The sequence below is a fragment of the Buteo buteo genome, chromosome 5 (assembly GCF_964188355.1).
Source record: "Buteo buteo chromosome 5, bButBut1.hap1.1, whole genome shotgun sequence".
Classification (NCBI taxonomy): domain Eukaryota; kingdom Metazoa; phylum Chordata; class Aves; order Accipitriformes; family Accipitridae; genus Buteo; species Buteo buteo.
Window position 1 is genome coordinate 54,413,022 of NC_134175.1, and position 20,542 is coordinate 54,433,563.

Consider the following 20,542-nt stretch of genomic DNA (forward strand, 5'->3'; position numbering starts at 1 on the left):
TGCTTGCAGGCCAGAAATCCAGTCGTATCTTGGGTTGCATCAGAAGAAGTGTGGCCAGCAGGTTGAGGGAGGTGATTCTGCCCCTCTGCTCGGGTCTCATCAGACCCCACATGGAGCACTGTGTCCGGCTCCGGGGTCCTCAGTACAAGAAAGACATGGACCGGTTAGAGCAGGTCTAGAGGAGGGCCAAAAAAATGGTCACGGGGCTGGAACCCCTCTGCTATGAAGAAAGGCTGAGAGCATTGGGTTTGTTCAGCCTGGAGGAGACTCGACTTTGGGGAGACCTGAATGCAGCCTTTCAGTATATAAAGGGGGATCATAAGATAGAAAGAGAGACACTTTTTACCAGGGCCTGCAGTGAGCAGACAAGGGGCAGTGGTTTTAAAATGAAAGAGGGTAGGTTTAGATTGGACACAAGGAAGAATTTGTTTTAACTGGGACAGGTTTGCCCAGAGAGGTTGTGGATGCCCCATCCCTGGAAGTGTTCAAGGTCAGGTTGGATGGGGCTTTGAGCAACCTGGTCTAGTGGAAGGTGTCCCTGCCCATGGCAGGGGGGTTGGAACTAGATGAACTTTGAGGGTCCCTTCCAACCCAAACCATTCTGTGATTCTATGATAGCATGTGTGCAAAATTACCTTCGTAATATCATCAGTCAGTCTCCTGGTTTCTGCCACAAGGCAAGTATCACGCCCATTCACTTCTTAAGCTGTGTCTTTCTCCCACTCTACCATGACAGAGTGAGTGTTTAACTTCTAACTGTGCCAGATTTTAAAAAAAATAACAAAACATTACCCTGCCAGAGGAACCCTGAAAAAGCTCATCAACAAATCTTAGAGTGGCTTTTTAATATTAGTCTTAAAAAAATGCCTTTAAAATACTGACACAACTTTGAAAGCTTAAAACATTTAAATTAACATAAACATTGCTTTAAATTTAATACAAACCATAAAATGGCAAGATCCAAAATAAAAGGAGCTGGCACAGTATAAAGAACTAATTTCAAGCCACAAATACAGTCATTTCTCTAAGTGACTGATATGTTACAAAACACACTATTAGTGCAATGACTGTCTGTTTGCAGGGATTAAAAAAGTAATTACAGAGTAAAAATCTGAATACCACTAACATTACAGGGACTGATTGCTTTTTTACTGACTGCAGTGGCCTTCCAGTCATGCTAAATGTAAGGACATGCCATTTCAGTAAAAGTGTAATTCGCTGGATTTCCCTTAACCTTCACATTAGCTTTTGTCATTCAAGGGCATTTACATCTGTTACAATACACTACACCTGTTGCATAGTATTGCTGTCCTATGGCTTACAAAGGGACAACTGAAGAAGACCCGAACCTGTGTTTTTTGAAAGATTAATGTCCTCCTAATCTAAAAATAAAACTACAAACACAGTTGTGGTTCTGCCATGCTGCCTTGTTTTCTTTCAGACTGTTTAGTTCAGACACACTCAAGCTGATAAAGTGAAGACGCATCAATAGTAACTTTGCTGTCTTCAAACAATGCATCAAAACAACAATAAGGTGTGTTTGTACACTGTGCCTGCAAATTACACTTCATTGTTGTATGCTCCTATTTCATGAAAGATAAGGTCTTAGACTTGCAGCACCTCAATGTTCAGGCAATGCTTGTGTAAGCACCTGTATCAAAATGGAAGTAACTTATCTTTACAATTCAATCGTACACTGGCATTCCTCTCCCCAGAAAAGTGCATCACATTTATAATGAGGTGCACTCTCATTCACACAGTATCAATAAAACCATAAAGCTTCATTTACTCCCAACTGTCCATTCTTAAAAAAACAAATAAAATAACCTCACTGTGGATAATCCCCTTGGCAAGATTATGATAAACCTTAAAAAACCTAGGTAAGACATACTGAAGACCTCATGATACACACAGATCTCTACCTTTTGCTCAAGGTCTCAGTAATAGAGCTCCTTTATTATTACAATGCATGAGATTGCTCCCACCAGACCTCACTACTGTGCAACACTGCTACTGCTAAACTGATTCTCTTCTATCAGTTCTAGAGAACAAAGTAAGAGTATCTTGATGAGTTGCTCAACTCTCTTTTTTTTTTTTTTAAAAATCTGGCACAGAAAATATTATGAAATGGCACAAAAGCTGCTAACTTAAATTTGGATTCATAGTAGGGCTTTACGCTTACATATTATATTGAGATTAATATATGGGAACCAAAATCTTTTATAAATTCTCATCAAGTTTGATGCTTGATTCCAACCACTAAAGGTGGGGAGGTGGTGGGGATACACACACTCCGTTTATTCCCACAGATTGTGCAGAATCGATTTATACTTCTCATTCATGAGAAACAAAACCAAATACCATAGTGGCATGACTACCTGTAAAGCAGCATAAGACATCAGTGCTTCAATTATGCTATTTAAAATGCTAAATTAAATGACTTACATTTATGGTTTCACTATCAAACAAGACAGCCCAGCAGAAAGCTGTGAAAGGACCGTGCACTCACTCCGTGTAAACAAACATAGTGCATATTTGATTTAGGGGGAAAAAAGCCCCCAAACAGCTGTATCCAAAAGGAAACTCATGCTGCAAAAATGCATGCAACTTCTGACCAAAACTGAACATCTTACATGTTGGGATGGAAGAACGACATTTCAGAAGAAATTGTTTTCAAAAAACATGATTAAAATGCCCAGTAGCCTAGTCATCATTATCTTTTATACTGATGTACAGCTCCAGTCTAACATACACTTAGTGTTCACAACTGGTATTTTTAGATTTGATGGTATATGAATATATTATTACAAATGTTCTCAAATTAGATATAGCAATGTACTATTGCAAGTGAAGGTCACAGAGCTGATTCTTGGCAGAAAACAAAATCCCTTAAAAAAAATAAAAATCCAGTTGTGGAGATGGCTAGGGGAAGAAGGGTCTGTTACTGTGAGCAGTAAGAATCTTTGGGTTTAGTAAAGATTCAATTCATTCAATTCAGTTCAATTAAACATAATCAATCTCTTTTGCATAAAAATGACCTGTGCAGCCTGAGTGCTGGTATTTTATCTAAGTCTATGAAAATTGCATTTGTTTTGGTTGTAGTTTTTTTAAAGAAAGAATACTCTAGTCTGAGATTTGTGGGACTTGCAAACTCTTCTCTTTACAACATACATATTGTGGTATAAACTCTTATTCATAGAATCATTGAATCATTTAGGGTGGAAAAGACCTTCAATATCATCGAGTCCAGTCATCAACCATGCCCACTAAACCAGTCCTGAAGTACCCTGTCTACTCACTTTTCGAATACCTCCAGGGATGGTGACTCAACCACTTCCCTGGGCAGCCTATTCCAATGTATTCATGATCATGTGAGGCATCACAAATACCAATTAACGCTTATTCCCCCATGAAGGACCACAAGTTTATTTAAGTATCCTAAAACTGATCTGAGTACTTATTATTACCTATTTACTGAGAATATACAATAGCTGTGAATCTGAAAAAAGAGCTTTATCTGTGTTTGAGACAGCAGCCATTCTTTCCAACTTAGTTGTGAGTGTAAGAGGAAAAAAGAAATCTAACAATGAGAAAAGTAATTTTAAAGTTCTATAAACTGTCACACTACAATTTTAACCTGTCAAGATTGGAAATGCATCCCAGATATCAGTAATCTTCATCTTGCAGCAGCATAAAACATGCCTCCTTTTAAAAATTGTTTTATGTCAAAAACCTGTGAGTGTGTCACAATTTTTTCTTCCCATATAGTAGTGGTAAATACTAGTTCCTACTCTAGTTCATCTTCCGTCTTCAGTACTAAAATAGAGAGTTCATACAACAGTCTTCCAACCAGCTGCTCTACTCCGTCTGCAGAGTGCCAAGCAGACTGGCCTTAACACACCAGTGCTTGCAGCTTCACCATACAATTAATCAGCTGCCTCAAACAATGTGTGCAAAGGGATAAAACTCAGTCACACTGATATGCTAGTCATTTTAATCAGCAAAGACAAAATATGTCACCGAGTAAGAAAAATATATGCAAAAGAAAAAAATTAACCTACATTTCCTTAATAAGGACTAAGTAATGACATATGTAAAGATAAAGACAATGTAAGAATTGAAACATAGTATTAAAATACAATAAAAGTTCATGCTTATTCTTAGGAAGAGCTGCATGGCAATTTTGTAAAAATGTACAAGATCAGTTTGGGATCAAGAAAAATTAAGAATATAACCAAAGGAAAGAAAGGGAAAAAAGGAACCAAATAATTCTGTAGTTATAACTGGATTTTGAGGGCATCTTCCACAATCTTCATCACATGGGCAATTTTTCCTAAATTCCTCTCATGTAAACAGATTAAAGAATATTGCATCCAGTTTGCACTTCAATTAACTACCTTCTGATTAAATCTCTAGTCAGGGATTTAATTAAGAATTGTCCATGACACATCATCTTTTGAAAACTAGTTATAAATAACACTCAAAATAAGATTTTGTTGATACAGGCAAAGCACGTGCAATTTTCTGTTTAAGCTATACTGAGAAATTCCCCCAAAGTTTGCTCCTATGTCAGTATACATGTAGGGCACGGTGAATCACAAGTGATTCAAATTCTGCTCCAAAGTATTGTTTTCAGGCTCATTCTCAGACCCAGAGTTTCTTGATAAAGATGTGAAAGAGGAAAGAACTTACTCATACTTTTTGTACGTACCTAGAGTGAAACCTTAAAACCAGAAGAGGAAGACAAAAAAAACCCCATCTTTGATAGCACATTGCTAATGAAGAGAAGACAAAGTCAAGCTGATCAGATATTTCAGAATTCAGTTTATGCATATTCATCCTTGCTTTATAATCTAAGAATACCCTGCAGTAAGTGAGGAAAGGACTGAACTGTCTTTAAGACAATCTGTTCTGTTGACATACCTAACCCAAATCAGAATAGAGTCACATGAAAAGAAGCCTTCTCAATGTGCTGCAGAAGAAGGGAAAGTATTTGGAATGCCTCCAACTTCTTTACAATTTGTTGTATTACAGTGTAGGGTTCGGCGTTCGGAAGATCTCGCGATGTCACGGAAAGTTAGAGGGTTAGTCGCAGCCTTATGACGTATCTGTAATCCCACCTACCATTGTTAGTATAAAAGGAATTAACTGCGCAATAAAAGGCGGACGTTGGTGCTCACACTGTGTGTGTTATCTGTCTCTTTCCCTGGTCCGGGCCGACCAGTGATCTAAGCGTGGCACCTTAATATGTAGCGAACGCTACATTACAGTACAAAATACTTTGTATGGCACTAAACCCTAAATTGAAGATGTGGTTTTCCAAAAATTAGACCTAGTCTCACCTCCTGCCCATCCTCTGCAAACAAACTGCAAGACAAGATTCACATTACATTAACAAATTCAGTTAGCCTGATAGGAGAAAAAGGATGCAGGCATGGAACAATGTACCCCCACTTTCTATTCTGAATTGGAAGAGGATGTGTATTCCTTCTTTTCTGATTCAACTGCATCACAGAATTGCAATGAATGTGTCATTGTGTCTGTTAAGAATGAGAAATCCTGAACTTTGTTGAATGTACACAAGCTTTTCAGCCAGATGTATATAATGGTCACTTTACTTTTGCTCAACACCTTACAGAGTTTAATATAGTGTTATTTATATTATATGACAATTAGGTTAGAAAGAGGCTAGTTCCATTTGCATGGTAATGAAGCATTCTTTCAAAAAGCTGTCAAAAACAATCAAAGAAGCTAATGAAATGTTATGTGAACCACTTGCTGATCGCATTCTCTTAGATCAAATGCCTTCAAAGGCGTGTGGATACCCTTTTTATTAAATGCAAATCAGAGCTGATGCAAAGACTAACTGAACAAGAAATAAGCAGCTAATAAAAAATACTAGAAGAAAAAGCTCCTATCCTATCAATCATCAAGTAAAATGGTCTAAAAAACCTCCCTTTGCAAAGACTCTAAAAAAACCTCAAGAGTTCTTTGGCAAGATCTTATGGAACTGGTAAATGTTGCATTTTTAGAGCAAAGAAAACAGGTTATCAAAGAGAAAGGATGTACTCATTCAAGTATTTGTATAGTGATAGACTCCTAAAATTTAGTTAAACTGGAATAACACTGAAAAACATGTAACTTTTAGACAGTGTTTTCCTATTTTGTAAAAGCTTGAGCTATGGCAGATAGAGAACAATTCTTCAAGTCAAATATATCAGGCTACAATTTCTATTCTGTGCCAACTATAGCTGTAGAATGATATGTAGAAGCAGAATCACAAGCATTTACCACTTCAGAACTGATCGATTTGAATAATTTTATTAGGTGACTTTGAGTAGTATATTTCATTATTTTGCTTTAAAAACATCTTTCATATAACCATTAAAGTGGAACTCATTGCTTCACATTGCATATATGCTGGTTCATATTTGTGGAGTAGCTTATGTTTATAAAGACAGTAAGTGATTTCGGTTAGAGCTTTTGTAAGAATTTCTTATAGCTGCCTGATACCTGTGAAAATCTGACTCCTCATCCTATAATCTTATGATGGGTGTTAAAGTACCTACTGAAGAAAAAGCATGGCAAAAGACCAAAGTCTTGAGAACAGAGACTGAGCAATGAGTATTTTACTTGATAATGGGAAAGAACATGTTGAAGCTACTTCAGCTCATATGTACAATCAATCCTCACTGCATCCTTTTATAGCAAATGAGTCAGAAAGCAACAGCTTCCCATAATCAGCCTGTATTCTACATGTACTCTGTACTAAAGCCACATCCATCCTTTGCGTCTTACAGCCTGCCTTACAATGGGCTCTTAGAACTTAAGATTTTATTTTCTTATTTGAGTTTGAAATTGTTCTTGATAGTGTCATTACAAATCTATTATGCAACACATGCTTTTGTTTATTTTTTTTTTTCCCCCCATAGAGAATGCTATGTTCAGCAGGTCAGTTCCCATCATTGGTCACACTGCATTCAATTCTCACATAACTTTCTAGTCAGCATTATTTGATTAGCCTCAGCTGGTGATTGCTGCAACAGAGTTTTAGGCTACTCTAATGTTAAAGAAAATGTGTGCAGAAACTGATGAAGCTAAATGTCTTTCGTGGATGGCAATGCCTAACAGATTCCCAGCATCTCTGTTGACTTCTAGAATTCAACAAAGCTAGCTGATGCACAGAGATAATACGATCTGATACTAACCAATACCACGCACACACACACACACATATAAAACAAAAAAGGAAGGGAGCAGTCTTCCTACAATGAAGAATACGAACTTCTAAAAATAAACCTGTACCTTTTAAAAGGTTTCTTAACTCCTGCAGCCTTTTGCTATACTTGCTCTCACTTTGGCAAACATACCAGCACCTAATCTACACCAAAATCTAGCCATCAAAATGAATAGAGAGTTTATATTCAGAAAGTTCCAGTGTAGTTCACCATCCTTAAATTTCTTATTTCAGAATTACTGCTGTAGAGTCATTACTAATACAGCACTTCCTTGTGATTGCTTCCAAAACGTAATCACAGTTTTGCAATAAAGTGACAGGACAATGCATTAACTAGGACACCTGATGAATTATAAAGTGTCTGAGCCAGGCAAGCTTTGCTTGATCCTTACTAAATGTCAACATCAAATGCTTCATCTCCAAAATAAGTGAAAACTAAAACATACCTTGTGTTTTTCAATTATGGTAACACTGCACTGAAGAATTTAACTGCTAAATTCAAGGTAATTGATCACATAGTATTATAAATATGGCACTTTTGCAGACTGATAGAAAAACTATAGAGTACCCTATTTACCAAAGTCAGAATCATTAAGTATGCACAAAAGCTGAAATTCCTTTTCCACAGCATAATGATACAAGATATCAAAAGGAAAACAGAAACAAAAGCAGGTAAGACCACTTAACATGGCGTTGTTGGTGGAAGTGCACTTAATGTCTCTAGGTATAAGTAAACAAACAAACAAAAAAAGAGTATTGTGGATAATGTGACTTTAGGGTTTTTTATCAGCCCTGGTAATGAAATAAAAATTCATTTCAGGGACAAAAACATCCATGTATGGAACTAACTCATTTTCATTCCAACATTTCACACATTTACTCTAAAGATTAAAAACTATTTGGATTTTTATACTCTTACCAATTTTTAATTCATTAGTCAGACTTTCTTTAGTAAGATTCAGCAGTTCCTTGCCATCAATGTTATTCATTTTGAAAAGCTCAACAAAGTCTGCTAAGTCTTGGGCACAAAGCCAGGCTGAAACATCATCCTCTGACCAGTCCTCAACAGTCACCTTAGATTCATTTTCTACAGTATTTCCTTTAGAAAAGAAACATAAAAGACAGTTAAAAAAAAACCCCAAACAACACCCTCCCCCACCAAAAAAACCCCAACAATTAAAAAATCCCAGTTCTAAGAACAATGGCAGTACTGAATGCTGTTTTTCAAGTGTTCTCAGTACTATACCTTCCCCAACATCTAATAAAAGAGCTGCTTATTAGACATTACTTGGGAGGGGGGGGGGGGGAGGCAATAATTTGGGTTTGCCTTTTACCTCTCAATTTTCAAAGTTTAGAGGAATTTAGTCTCTTGGATGCCTACACTTCTGTCAAATCTGAACTGAACTAAAAGACAGAAAAGTATCAGCAGACACCAAAACCAAGTTTCACACCTCCTTATAAAAGCAGACCAAACTCCAGACTTACTCTTGTGCTTTGAACAAAGATCTATATACCTTTGTTCCACATACTTTAGATGCTGATCTATTTTGTAACATTAATTATCCTGGTTTTTGCACCTATAACAACTGGTAAGCTGTATTTCTTGTTGACAATTATGCTTGCAATTAGCATATTTTCTGTTTAACTCATCGCCAATCCAGAAAGTCTTTCAGAGCTCTGGGAATAATATTCACCTCTTAAATGCTGTCCAGAAAGTAAGAAATGGCAAATATCAGAAAAGAAGATATAGTAGATTAATAAAATTAAAATACTTCTAGTATATCTTTTCTTTAAAAAAGATAATACCTCTGTAGGACGTTAATACAATCAATTCAGAGAAAAGATAAATAACGTGCACATAATCCTGAGGTTACAAATTAACTCTATGTAATAAAAAGTGGGGTTTTTGCACCTTCAGAAGGTGTCCCATAATTTTGTGCTTTAAATTTAAAGAACAGATTACAAATACTTCACACACTAACCTGCACAGGGTTGCTTAAGGTCAAACTGCCATATGTTCACAGTTTTATCCATTGAACCTGTGGCAAGTAAGGGACTATATGGTGCAAAAGCACAAGTTGTAACATATCTACAAATTAAAAAAAAAAAAGTATGAAATCATGAAAATTCACAATAAAAGGATTTAATTTCTTTTATTTAGTAACAGTAGAACAAAATCATACTGAATTCTTACCTGGTATGCTGAGACAAAGTATGAAGGGTATTGCCAGTACTCTGTAAAAGAATATTTGTGATTTTAAATCTTAAAGAATAAAAAGAATGTCCATTCATTTGTATACTTTCTTTCAAAATAAGGAGTAATATTGCTTCTTGGAAGATGACAGAAGTTAACCTTCACAGAAGTTATACAACCTTGCCAAAGCCAATCAGCAGCAGAGTCAGAAATGCAACCTGAATGTCGTGCTTGAAGACCCCTGTTCAACTCACTGGAACACTGCTATCCTTCAACAATCAGCCAGCGTGGAACTTTTAGCATAACAATGCCAGAAATACCAACTGAATTAATTGCAACCATATTGGCTGGTTGCTTACGTGGATAAAAACATTTCTTCTACAAATCTAGGATTAGAAAAGACCAGAAGTGAAGAGGTAACTGAAATTCAAAGAGACTTCATGCTACAATCTTTCAGTTGGGCCAATAATTAATCACACCTGTGGTTCTCCTATTTGGCCACTAGATGCTACTAAAAAACAAATTCCTGAATTCTGCATACTTTTAACTTACTATTTGAAAGATTTTCCTTCTTATGAAAGATACTATTTCTTTGACAGGTAAAGACAGACTGGAAAGATGAAGAGCAAAGTTATCCTGAACCACTAATTATCTTTCAGCACTCCAGTTCTTAGAGCTGTCTATCATGAGGAAAGTGCCCTATTTTAGGTCAAAATCTCTCTTCCTCCCACAAAGGTTTATTGTTCCCACTTCTCCTCAACAGCTATAAAAGTCATTGTCCCATTTGGTAAAAACCTAAGGCTACAAAAGCTGACAAACAGTAGTAAGAAATACTTACACTGCAGTTTTCTGCATCTTTCAATTTTGGGGTTCCAAAAATCTCAGGGACTGCTTACATACCTGTCTAAGCTTCAAACTACTAAAATAATTGGGCCAAAAATTGGGAAGGTATCAACTCAGTGATTTTGATGAAAAAATTTAACTGTAATTGAAAAATTGTATCAGTACAATAGTATGTGCAGAGAAAGCTGGAGAAGCTTAAAATTTGTTCATCCTTCCTTTTCAGCAAAATTACTATTATTTTTAATACTACAAAGGGCTAAAGGTAAATACCACTTACAGGTGAACCATGAAGGATGAAATAACAGTATTATAGAAAATGCTTAAACAATGTCTTTTAAAGAAAAGACATTGTATTTAACATAAGTCTTTTCTTGCTTTATTATGCTTCTATTTTATGTGCACTTAATATATAATTAACTAAAGAATTTCTATGATCACAATTCACGATTTTATGTCAAAAGCTACAGTACTTGCTTTGGAAGCTAAGATAGATTTAGGATAATAAAAAATCCTACTTCAATATGAAGATAACATGCAAGTATGGAATTCATTGAGTAATACTGTACTGTAGAGAAATCAAATAACAAACCCCTCAAAGAAATGTAAATAAAAAGTGAGATCAATTCTCAAGAGACATTTTTCTTCAAACTCCTTCCCACCCTCCCACCCCCAAATGCACAGTCAGTATTTTGGGTTTATATAGTTTCTATTCTTCAATATTTTTTTACGTTGATAAGACACTGCAGAAGCAGCGCTGATATTTAAAGACAGCAATCCAAGGAATGATCTTGCACTATGCTATACTTACAGTTTCATATATTATGACGCACTTGTCCACAGACCTTTTAAAAAAAACACATGGACATTAAAATGATGCAGAGAGGAAAAAGGGAACTATTTTTAATTAAGAAGAGGAAGAAAAAAAACCTTTTTCACAAACAAAATAAGAGCAAACAGATTTCTTAATACCACTTTATGAAAAGCTTAGTTAACTAGCCCGCCCCCCCCCCGCCCACCTTAAAACAACACTGATTACCTCTACCTCCAGCATGATATAAAAAACAGTAGTTAAATATGAAAACTCTGCACTTCCATGAGAATTTCTGATGTGGAGGATTTGCATAATGCTTATGCAAACTGGCCCCCACTCCCACTGCTCCCTACTGTCTGTACCGCATCTACTTTATGCCTCTGCAAGCAGTATCTGTAAAGCAGAGACACAGATTCTGGCTATCCATGAGCTACTTCCAGCACTTGTATTTATCTTGGAAACCTTTACATCTGCAAACCAGGCTAGAGGAAGTAGTGCAATGCAATACATAAAATATAGTGGTGCAATGCAATCAATACATAAACTATTTCATGAAATACAAAATGCATAGTTATTTACCATGACAGCAGCGTTTCCTGAAAGACTTTATGGGATAGACATTTCCCTTAACAACAATATAAGTGGAAACAATAATCTGTATGTCTAATGGAAAATAAAATAACTCTAGATCACAAACATTCACAACGATCTTCAAATATTGAAAAAGACTCCCTTAAAAAGAATACAAAGTAAACTGTCAGAGCAAGCTATTGTCTCCTGGGGTTTGTATAGTTTTAAGTTTATTTGCTGGCTATTGTAGACTTTCCTTCTTCCTTTGCAAGACATCAGTTTTTCCGTTTCAGTTTAGAAAGTGTTCATAAAAAAAGACAACTAATATTTAGAGTTGAATCGTTTTGTTATTTCAAGTTGCCACTTAAACAGTTTAGAAGTGATTAAGTACTTTTCATGAGAAGTGCAGAATGAAAGCATACAGTCATTAATATTCATAAAACCATAAATGATTACATCTCCCTCATTTATAATTTCTTCTTTCAATAGCTTAATCCCTGAGGAAATGCACTAGTAACCCAGCTGCCAGTTTATCTTCATGCTGCTGATCACCAACAACCATTTGAGCCTGACAGTCCCATCATTTTTCCGCACAACCTACATCCACTTTTCTGGCCTGTATCTCCCCAGTTTGGCTATAAGACTACATTGGGAGACCACAGCAAAAGCCTTGCTAAAGCTGAGGTGTAAAATGACACTGCTCTCCCCGTGTTTACACAGCCAACCTTCTCATCACAGAAGGCAGTCAGGTTGGTCAGGCTCGCTTTGCCCTTGTTCAATTCCTGCTGCTTTCCCCAAACATGGTGTGCTTGGAAACGGCTGCCAATCCCACGGGAAGCATTTGCTCCATAACCTTTCCAGAGAGTGGAGTTAGGCTGACTGGCCTGTACTTCCCTGGATCCTCCACCTTGGCCTGCTTGGAGGTTAAGTGTGACATTTGCATCCTTTCAGTTATCAGGAATCTTCCCATCACTCCCCTGGGTCTTTCAAACATAACAGAGTGATCTTGCAAGGATACTGCCAACTCCCTTACCACCCTCTAACAAAGACTAATAATACTAGTCTTTAACTGATGGTGCCTGATTAATTTTGGGGTCTTAACCATTATTCTGTATAGGGCTGACATCAACAACACAGGTCTACAGTTATCTCAGTCATGCACTTTTTATTGAAAAAAGGCTTATGTTGCCATACTCTGGGTGTGGATCAGTAAGGGAAGTTTTAATTTCAACCAAATCTATCAAAGACAAAAATCTCAAGATACTTAACTTTCTAAAAAGCTCCCGAAAGCCAGTAAGTGAGTGAGAAGGAAATCCTAAATGGTGTCCCAAAATAAGACTGCAATGTAGATTTGTATTTTTAACAGATCCTAGAGTATCCACATGAAAGGCCTCATAAATGCCCCAAAACCAGGAAATCATGAATCTCATTACAATACTCAAGAGAAGAGAGCTTGCAACATGCGAAATTTCAAATTCAATCACCCACAAGACACAGACCAATTGGAAAGACACTTCAATAGTTTTGGAGGTCACAGAACTTTTCCTTAATTACTGGAAATATATTTTGAAATCTCCAACTCTTTTGAACTTTCTGTTTTACAATACTGAAGCATGAACCTGGACAGCCATCTGTGTGAAATTTAAACAAGTAAAAGATACTGCTTACCCTGAAACTAACATCTGCCCATCATAAGAAAATGCACAAGCCAGAACTGGGGCAGAATGTCCATTCAATGTGCATTTATATTTCAATTCAACACCTAAAAATACAAAAAGTAAATTATTACATATGGACATATTTGACAAGGTATAAGACAAGGTGCTTTCAGAAGCTTAAAGCTGCACCAAAGACCTGACTCTGTGACATACTGTCTACAAAAAAGGGGATAAAAGATCACGGAGACAACTTAATTTGACTTCCTCACTTTGTAGTCTTAGCATGTCTAACTGTTTTAGATAATTAAATGTGTATCTGTACACACAGTAGTAATCATTACAGACTTCTATCTAAAAGACATTGCAAACAAAATACCCACTGAAGATGTTCTTGGCCATCCGGCTAGTCTCTACATAGCAGTCACACATCTACATCGCAGTTTTAGCAGGAGCCAACACTGTTTTCATTTCTCCAGCTCTTGCTCAAGGGCTAAGATGTACTGAAAGATGAAAGGAAACCTCTCCCTGGCCTGGCAGATTAAGAGGTTTCAACCTATCAACCTGCTCAAAGGCCACAGTAGAAACATTACTGGTTACCAAAAGATAAAAATGCTAAATAAAACCAAGTGTTTATCATAACATTAAGTTTGACGGAACTGGGGGAATTTTTTTTTTTTAAATCTTTACTTTTACAATTATTGATAAATAGATCACTAAAGAAAATTTACAGGGCCCAATGTCACAAAGTGCTGCATGCCTTAGCTGCTCTCCTGCTAAACAATTAAAAGAAAACTTTAAACTTGTGGTTAGTTTGGCTGTGAATCCATGACAGCAGTATAAATTTGACGTTAGATGTCAATTGTCACTAAAGACTTAAGACACTGGAATATGAAAAAAGCACACTATACACACCTAAGAAATCTGCAAACAAAATAAGCCAGAGTTTGATCTGATTATCTTGACCACAAGAAGCCATCTGGAAGTATCTGAATCCATGTTCACCATCTGATAAAATTCGAATATATTAATGGGAATCAGAAGCACTGAAAATAACAGCATATCAGTAAACTACATCAGCATTCTTACACTGGAATTTGGTAAATTTCCTTAATCTCAGTACTACTTTTAAAAAGCGTTAATAAAAATAATTGCAGAAGTTGTAAAACCATGTAGAAGTAAGAAATAAGTGTCACTGTTACACTGTTTCCTGAACAAGTACATCAGGACCAGAACTGGGCTCGTATTTTTTTTCATGATGGTAAATGTTTGATTCTTCTATCTACCGAGTGCAACAATATAGTCTTTCAACCTAAATTATATGATTATATCCATTTTTTCTACAGTTCAGTAGTTCTCAAACTTAACCACGTATGCATGTACAAAATTTGAGAGTATCTGACAGGCTATTTTCATAATTTTAAATGCTCAACTTTTCATTTTTATAAACCAAGTGATGTTTCATGACTGCAGTCCAGCCAACCACTCAAGAAATACTGCATTAAAGATGAAATACAAAAGCAACAGTTTCATAGCTTTCCCCTCTCTATTCAGTGGACAGGAACATTTCTGAATTATCATGTTCCATTCTAAATGTGTTGTTTCAGCCCATTATCAATTTTTTATTATTATTCTTAAGTCCTGTGACAAAATATTTCTGCTCTTCTACTCCACTGAGCTGGCATACCAGCCTGACACAAGTCACCATAACAATCCTTCAGTGGCATTACCTCTGCCAGTTCCAAGTCTTAGAATTCCTACAAGAATCACCAGGATTAAGGCTGGAAATCAGAAAATTGCAACAGATATTTTAAGAGCTCATCTTACCAGCTCTGTAGTTACCAGAGATGTCAAAATATTTACTGTCAAGTGTCTTACAAAATAATCCCAGTGATTTTATCTCCATTTTTCCACCACATAAAGTATATTTTAATTTCATATGGTTATCACAATAAAACCCTTGTATACATACAGCTGTTTGTTCACAGGAACAATCAGAGCTATTACGACTGTGGCAAATCTTAGGACTTGTTAAACATTAAAGCATCAAAGTGCATCACTTTTGCTAGGATTTTACAGTGTAAGACTTGGGTCTTACAGACTGATGAGTAGCATGTATTAGCTATCATGTTGTAAAAACACATGTTTCTTGGTAACTTGGAACATGTTACTTGGAAACTGGGTAAGAATTCTGTCATGATGCACAGACTTCGATGTTATTTTACAAGTTACCAACTTGTTAATGGGATATTACAGTGTTGCACAGGCAGAGCTCTTTGGGATAACTCAGAGGAGGACTACACTGTCTTCCACTGAGGTTCACTAGAAAATTTTAGCAAGACACACCAATTTTTTATGAGTATCGCTACGTAATTTCACTGAAGTTTACTTATTCAGGAGGAAGGCAGCACTGAAACTTCGCAGTCGGACAGGAAAGCCCACACAGCATTACAACTGCTCTAGATCTGACGAGCTTCTACGCAACTGTGAATCCACTTTAAAAATAGGAGAATCACCTGTTACAAATAGTCTAAAGCACAAAGAACCGATCAGACACTCTGGTTCTAATTTTGTTCTGAATTAAGTAGGTAAAGAGTCTCAATCTAAAACCAGCTGTAACTGTACTGGATAAGCACTACTTCTATGGATTTTGTAACGTGTTAAACCTGCCAATAATCCCAGAAGTTTCAATCCTTGGTGATTAAACAGCAACACACAAAAAGGAAAAATGTTGACTTTCAATAACATATGGCTTAAATAAAATTAAGAATGACCATAAATCAGCTAAAAAAATCCACGGTGTAGGAAATACTTGCTTTCTTGCCTATTTCTCTCTATCTTGGCAGAAGGCTGAAGGGTTGGTAACATACTTTTTTTAAACCAAAAGTATAATCTCAACAGGAAATAGTGTAGTGGAAATTACACTCTGATCTGTTTCAGCTTCAACGTGTTCCTTTGCCCTCAGATGCAACTCTTAGTTCATGATGGAGTTTTTTGTGTATTATTTTCACCAAGAAAGATCCGTTGGTGTTATTTAAAGATTAATCCCCTTTCTGTTGTGACAGATTAATTCAGTGCTGTCCCAATACCTTTCAGTGGACACACATTTGATTGATTTGATATTGTCACTCACTAATTCTCTGGACTGCAGTATATGCTCACATCCTACTTCCTCAGCTTTCTCCTGCTTCTGTCCTGCTTTTTTCCCTGCTTCTTCTGCTTTCTTCCTGCTCTGTACCACCTTAAACAAGGTGGTACCCAGACAGGAGAACTTATTGCTGTGTTTAGCACTAAAAGATGTAAGTGGCCGCTAAGTTATAATTTTTGGTACCTTTGAAAGAGCAGCTCATGTACTCTGAAGACAGAAGCCTCCATATCTTTACAGAGACCACTTTGTCTCCATAGTAGATCCGGAAAGCACAGAAGTATTCCTACAAGGTTGTTAAGACAAGTTACAGCATTACTTCTGAAATCTGATGATGCTCCTGCCCAATTTCCCAACCTCCATAAAAAGCAGATGACTATGTGATTTTCTAACTATTTATTGAACACTTTCACCTGACAAAAATTTATACAAATTAACCTTCCAGCTTTTCAGACTCTTCTATTCAGAATGTCCAATATTTGGTTGTTCGGCTATGGCACTTCCCTGTACTGCAATTAACTTCTACCAAGATATTTCAAATAGAACTTCTTGTTTGTGCAGAAGTTTCTTCCTACTATACAAGCTATGTAAGCTTAAGACATGCAACTCTTCAGTATTCCCACAAAGTTATACAAAAAGTCTGTGTCGTGACATAATTGTACTGGTTTGGGCTGGGATAGTAGCTCCTATGGTGCTGTACTTTGTATTTGTGACCAAAGCAGCGTTGGTAGCAGAGGGATGTATTAGATGTGTCAGAAGCTGAGCGGTGCTTGCACAGCGCCAAGGGCTGTTCTGCTCCTCACCTTGCGCTGCCAGCCAGCAGGCTGGGGATGCACAAGGAGGTGGGGGGGGGCCGGGACGGGGACAGCCGTGAGAGCTGACCCCCAACTGACCAAAGGGTTATCCCGTACCACATGGCATCCCGCTCAGCAATAAAAGCTGAGGGAAGAAGAGAGGACATTTGAACTTACAGCATTTGCCTTCCCAAGCCACTGTTACGTGTGACGAATCCCTGCTTTCTTGGAAATGGCTGAACACCTGCTTCCCGATGGGAAGCAGTGAATGAATGCCTTCTTTTGCTTTGCTTGCACATGCAGCTTTTGCTTTCTCTATTAAACTGTCTTTATCTGAAACCATGAGTTTTTGCACTTTTACCCTTCAGTTCTCTCCCCATCCCACTGAGAGGGGAGTGAGTGAGCAGCTGCAGGGGGCTGAGCTGCTCACCGGGGTTAAAATACAACAATAATTTTAAAAGCCTGTACACACAAATGCAAAGCTTTCCCTAAGATAGCTAGAAGTTTAAATATGCAATTTTCAGTATACGTGGTTTTGCATATAGAAAAACCTACGTTCTAATTATTTTAGTTCCACAGAAAGCCTTACAAATGTGAAATAAATGAAAGCTGAACATAACATGCAGTGCAGCCTTGAGAAGGACCTACACTATGCATGCCTTATGTTTTTGATCTCAATACCCAAATACATACAAGAATATCAGATTTCATTCTCAAAAGAAAAAAAAATTAAGTTCTTGCCCATCACAACCATGAAGAAGCACATAATGACAAAACTGAACTGCAACTTACACAGTGAGGTCAGCTAAAACAGCTGTAAAACATTTGAACAGTACCACATCTTAGTGGGACACATGAAATTCTGGGCTCATTGCTCCCCCGAATTTCTCCAACTGAGAAAGTCAGGTGCAGGAAAACAATCTATCTATTCACATCCCACAGCTCAAGCATTCAGTTTATTAGGAGTACAGTTCTCTGCATTGCTTTAATCTGGTCCTGCTCCTTGGGGAAGCAAAGTGTGAAAGAGTAAAGTGGGAATGGTAAACAAGCACTGCATCTTCTAACACCCTTGTTAGCCCCGGGAGATAGGCTTCACTTACAGACACTGCCCAAACATTTTCCAAAATCCTGACAGGATAATAAACTACTGAAAGCTATCATAAGCATGCTTATCACCTTGTTTGTTGACCTACTATATTCCTTGTCATCAACCTGACCACAACTTTTACTTAAGAATATTCAGAATATTCTAAAACATCAGCTCTTCCCAATGTCATTTGTTATCTTGAGCAGTGATGACAAAAAGAATATGAAAACAAGAGCTAGAGAGAAATAAAGCAACTCTTTTTCCATGTTCCTCCCCTGACAAGTCAAGTAACTAACCAGAAATTGGCTGCAAAGAAATATCACAGCAGGTAACGCCAAGATCATGTGCTTTTTCATTATACAGGCATCTCATTTTATCATCCCAAAAGGTTAAATCACCACACGATGATCCAGTGACAAAGAAATTTCCATTAGGAGAAAATGCACAGGCCACCAAAGAACCATCTTTAACATTCCCAGATCTGAAAAGCAAAAGGATTTCAATTTAGAATAAGTAATATTCTGAAGAAGTGATCTCTCAAATGCAATCTGATACAATAAGCCAAAGCGTTCTGAGTTTTGCACTTTGAAACTTGGTAACAGAAGGGAGAGAAACTCACACCAACTGCGGATAGAGATGCAAAATAAGCATGGCTGCAGGAACCAGGACCTGATCTTTGACCGCAGGAGGAAAAATGTGAGATGGCTCCCCAAGGTAATAATTTTAACTGAGTGATAAAATAATTTTCAAACTAAAGACAACCTGCATGGACTTACCATTTGAAAGGCATAATGCACTGTTAAAATTCTATGGCAGAATAGATTTTAAAAGTCAAAGATAAATACACAACTATCATAACTCAGGTTTACGTGTATACAAACCGGCAAAAAGAGACTCCCACAATTTGTTCTGTTCTGTTTTTAAAGACAAAACAGAACACCTACTAATATGTGATAAGCTGTAGCTGAGTAGATTACTTTGTGGTTTAAGATATAGGGTTAATTTTGGACTACTCATACACAAGAGAAAGCAATGTGAAAAAAATGACTTTTGTATTTTAACTAAGTCAGCCAAAGCACTTTATAAAACTGATCTTAGAAGAAAATTCCTAGCAGATATGGAAGAATGGTCAATCCTTGGGAAGGAAGTGGGGTCAACCTAACATCCTTTAGGGTATCTGATAGTAACCTAAAGTCAACTGAAAGTGTCTCACTCCATTTAATGGACACAAGATGCGGCCCAGCATGCATAGTTGAATCCCTAAGTGCAGGAGAAAAATCACAGCCATAAGCAACAGTCATACAGCAAGAAACGTCAGTTTTATTTACTGTCATTGTATTTTGTAGAACAGCTGCTCATTCTCTTTTGCTGATAGAAATTTTATTTACCGCCAGAGGTGTCAAACACAGAAGAGAAGTCAATAAACTTTCCTGTAAGTCTCTCCAATCAGACCCAGACCTTCAAAAAATCACCGACTCCCTTAATTCTATCATTAAGAATACTATCAAATACACTACAGTGCTTCCCATTTTTATATGTACAATTCTTTTTCCTTAGTGCAGCGTTTAAAACTTTCCTTCTTTCACACAAAAAGCTGCAGATTCTGCTCTGAAAATGTAACAGTAAAATAAATAGTACTATACATGTTCAGAGAATGCATTGAAGACTTTCAGGCCAGATATCAGTATCATAACTACTGAACAGGAAATACAGAACACGAAGAAATACACATAAATTAACTTGCTTTCATGTTGTTTGTATCCATCATAGAGATGTTCTAAATAGCCATCTTACTTCACAATTTGAACGGGCAGTCAGTTACAACAGTTGAGCTGATAAGTAGTAACTGGATACCTTTGTTTTAATTACCATCCACATATTTAGTCAAATGACATAACAGTGTGGTAAAAGGTGTTCTCTTTTTTAGCATCCACACAATCAACTTGCAAATGAAACAGCAGACCACAGACTGACATTAGAGAGTTAACTAAAATCCTCTGACATAATTTTAAGTACCTTGATCATTTCTAAGTAATACTGATCTCAGCTTTAAGAAAATGAAATAGGTGCATTTTTCTATCTACAATTACAAATGACAATAATAATAAAAAAAATTAATCAGCTGAAAATATACATACACATACATCCCAAAGTATATACAGTTAAAGTTACGCTGACTACTGTTGGTGTGTTAACACTTTGAAAT

General features: G+C 36.8%; 1 protein-coding gene across 8 annotated transcripts in view; it reads right to left on the reverse strand.

The window, feature by feature from the left end:
* The window catches only part of WDSUB1 (WD repeat, sterile alpha motif and U-box domain containing 1), a 33,270-nt gene that overhangs the window by 5,961 nt on the left and 6,767 nt on the right, over positions 1-20,542 (reverse strand). For 6 of the 8 annotated variants that reach the window (XM_075029145.1, XM_075029147.1, XM_075029146.1 and 3 more), the window contains 7 exons: positions 18,633-18,817; positions 14,226-14,318; positions 13,324-13,417; positions 11,083-11,116; positions 9,432-9,472; positions 9,220-9,326; positions 8,157-8,336 (listed from right to left, as the gene is read on the reverse strand). In XM_075029145.1, coding sequence (XP_074885246.1) covers positions 8,157-8,336; positions 9,220-9,326; positions 9,432-9,472; positions 11,083-11,116; positions 13,324-13,417; positions 14,226-14,318; positions 18,633-18,817 — 734 coding nt within the window. Of the gene's footprint in view, positions 1-8,156; positions 8,337-9,219; positions 9,327-9,431; positions 9,473-11,082; positions 11,117-13,323; positions 13,418-14,225; positions 14,319-16,641; positions 16,742-18,632; positions 18,818-20,542 lie in introns of those variants that run through there. The other 2 variants (XM_075029148.1, XM_075029143.1) reach the window with 2 other exon arrangements.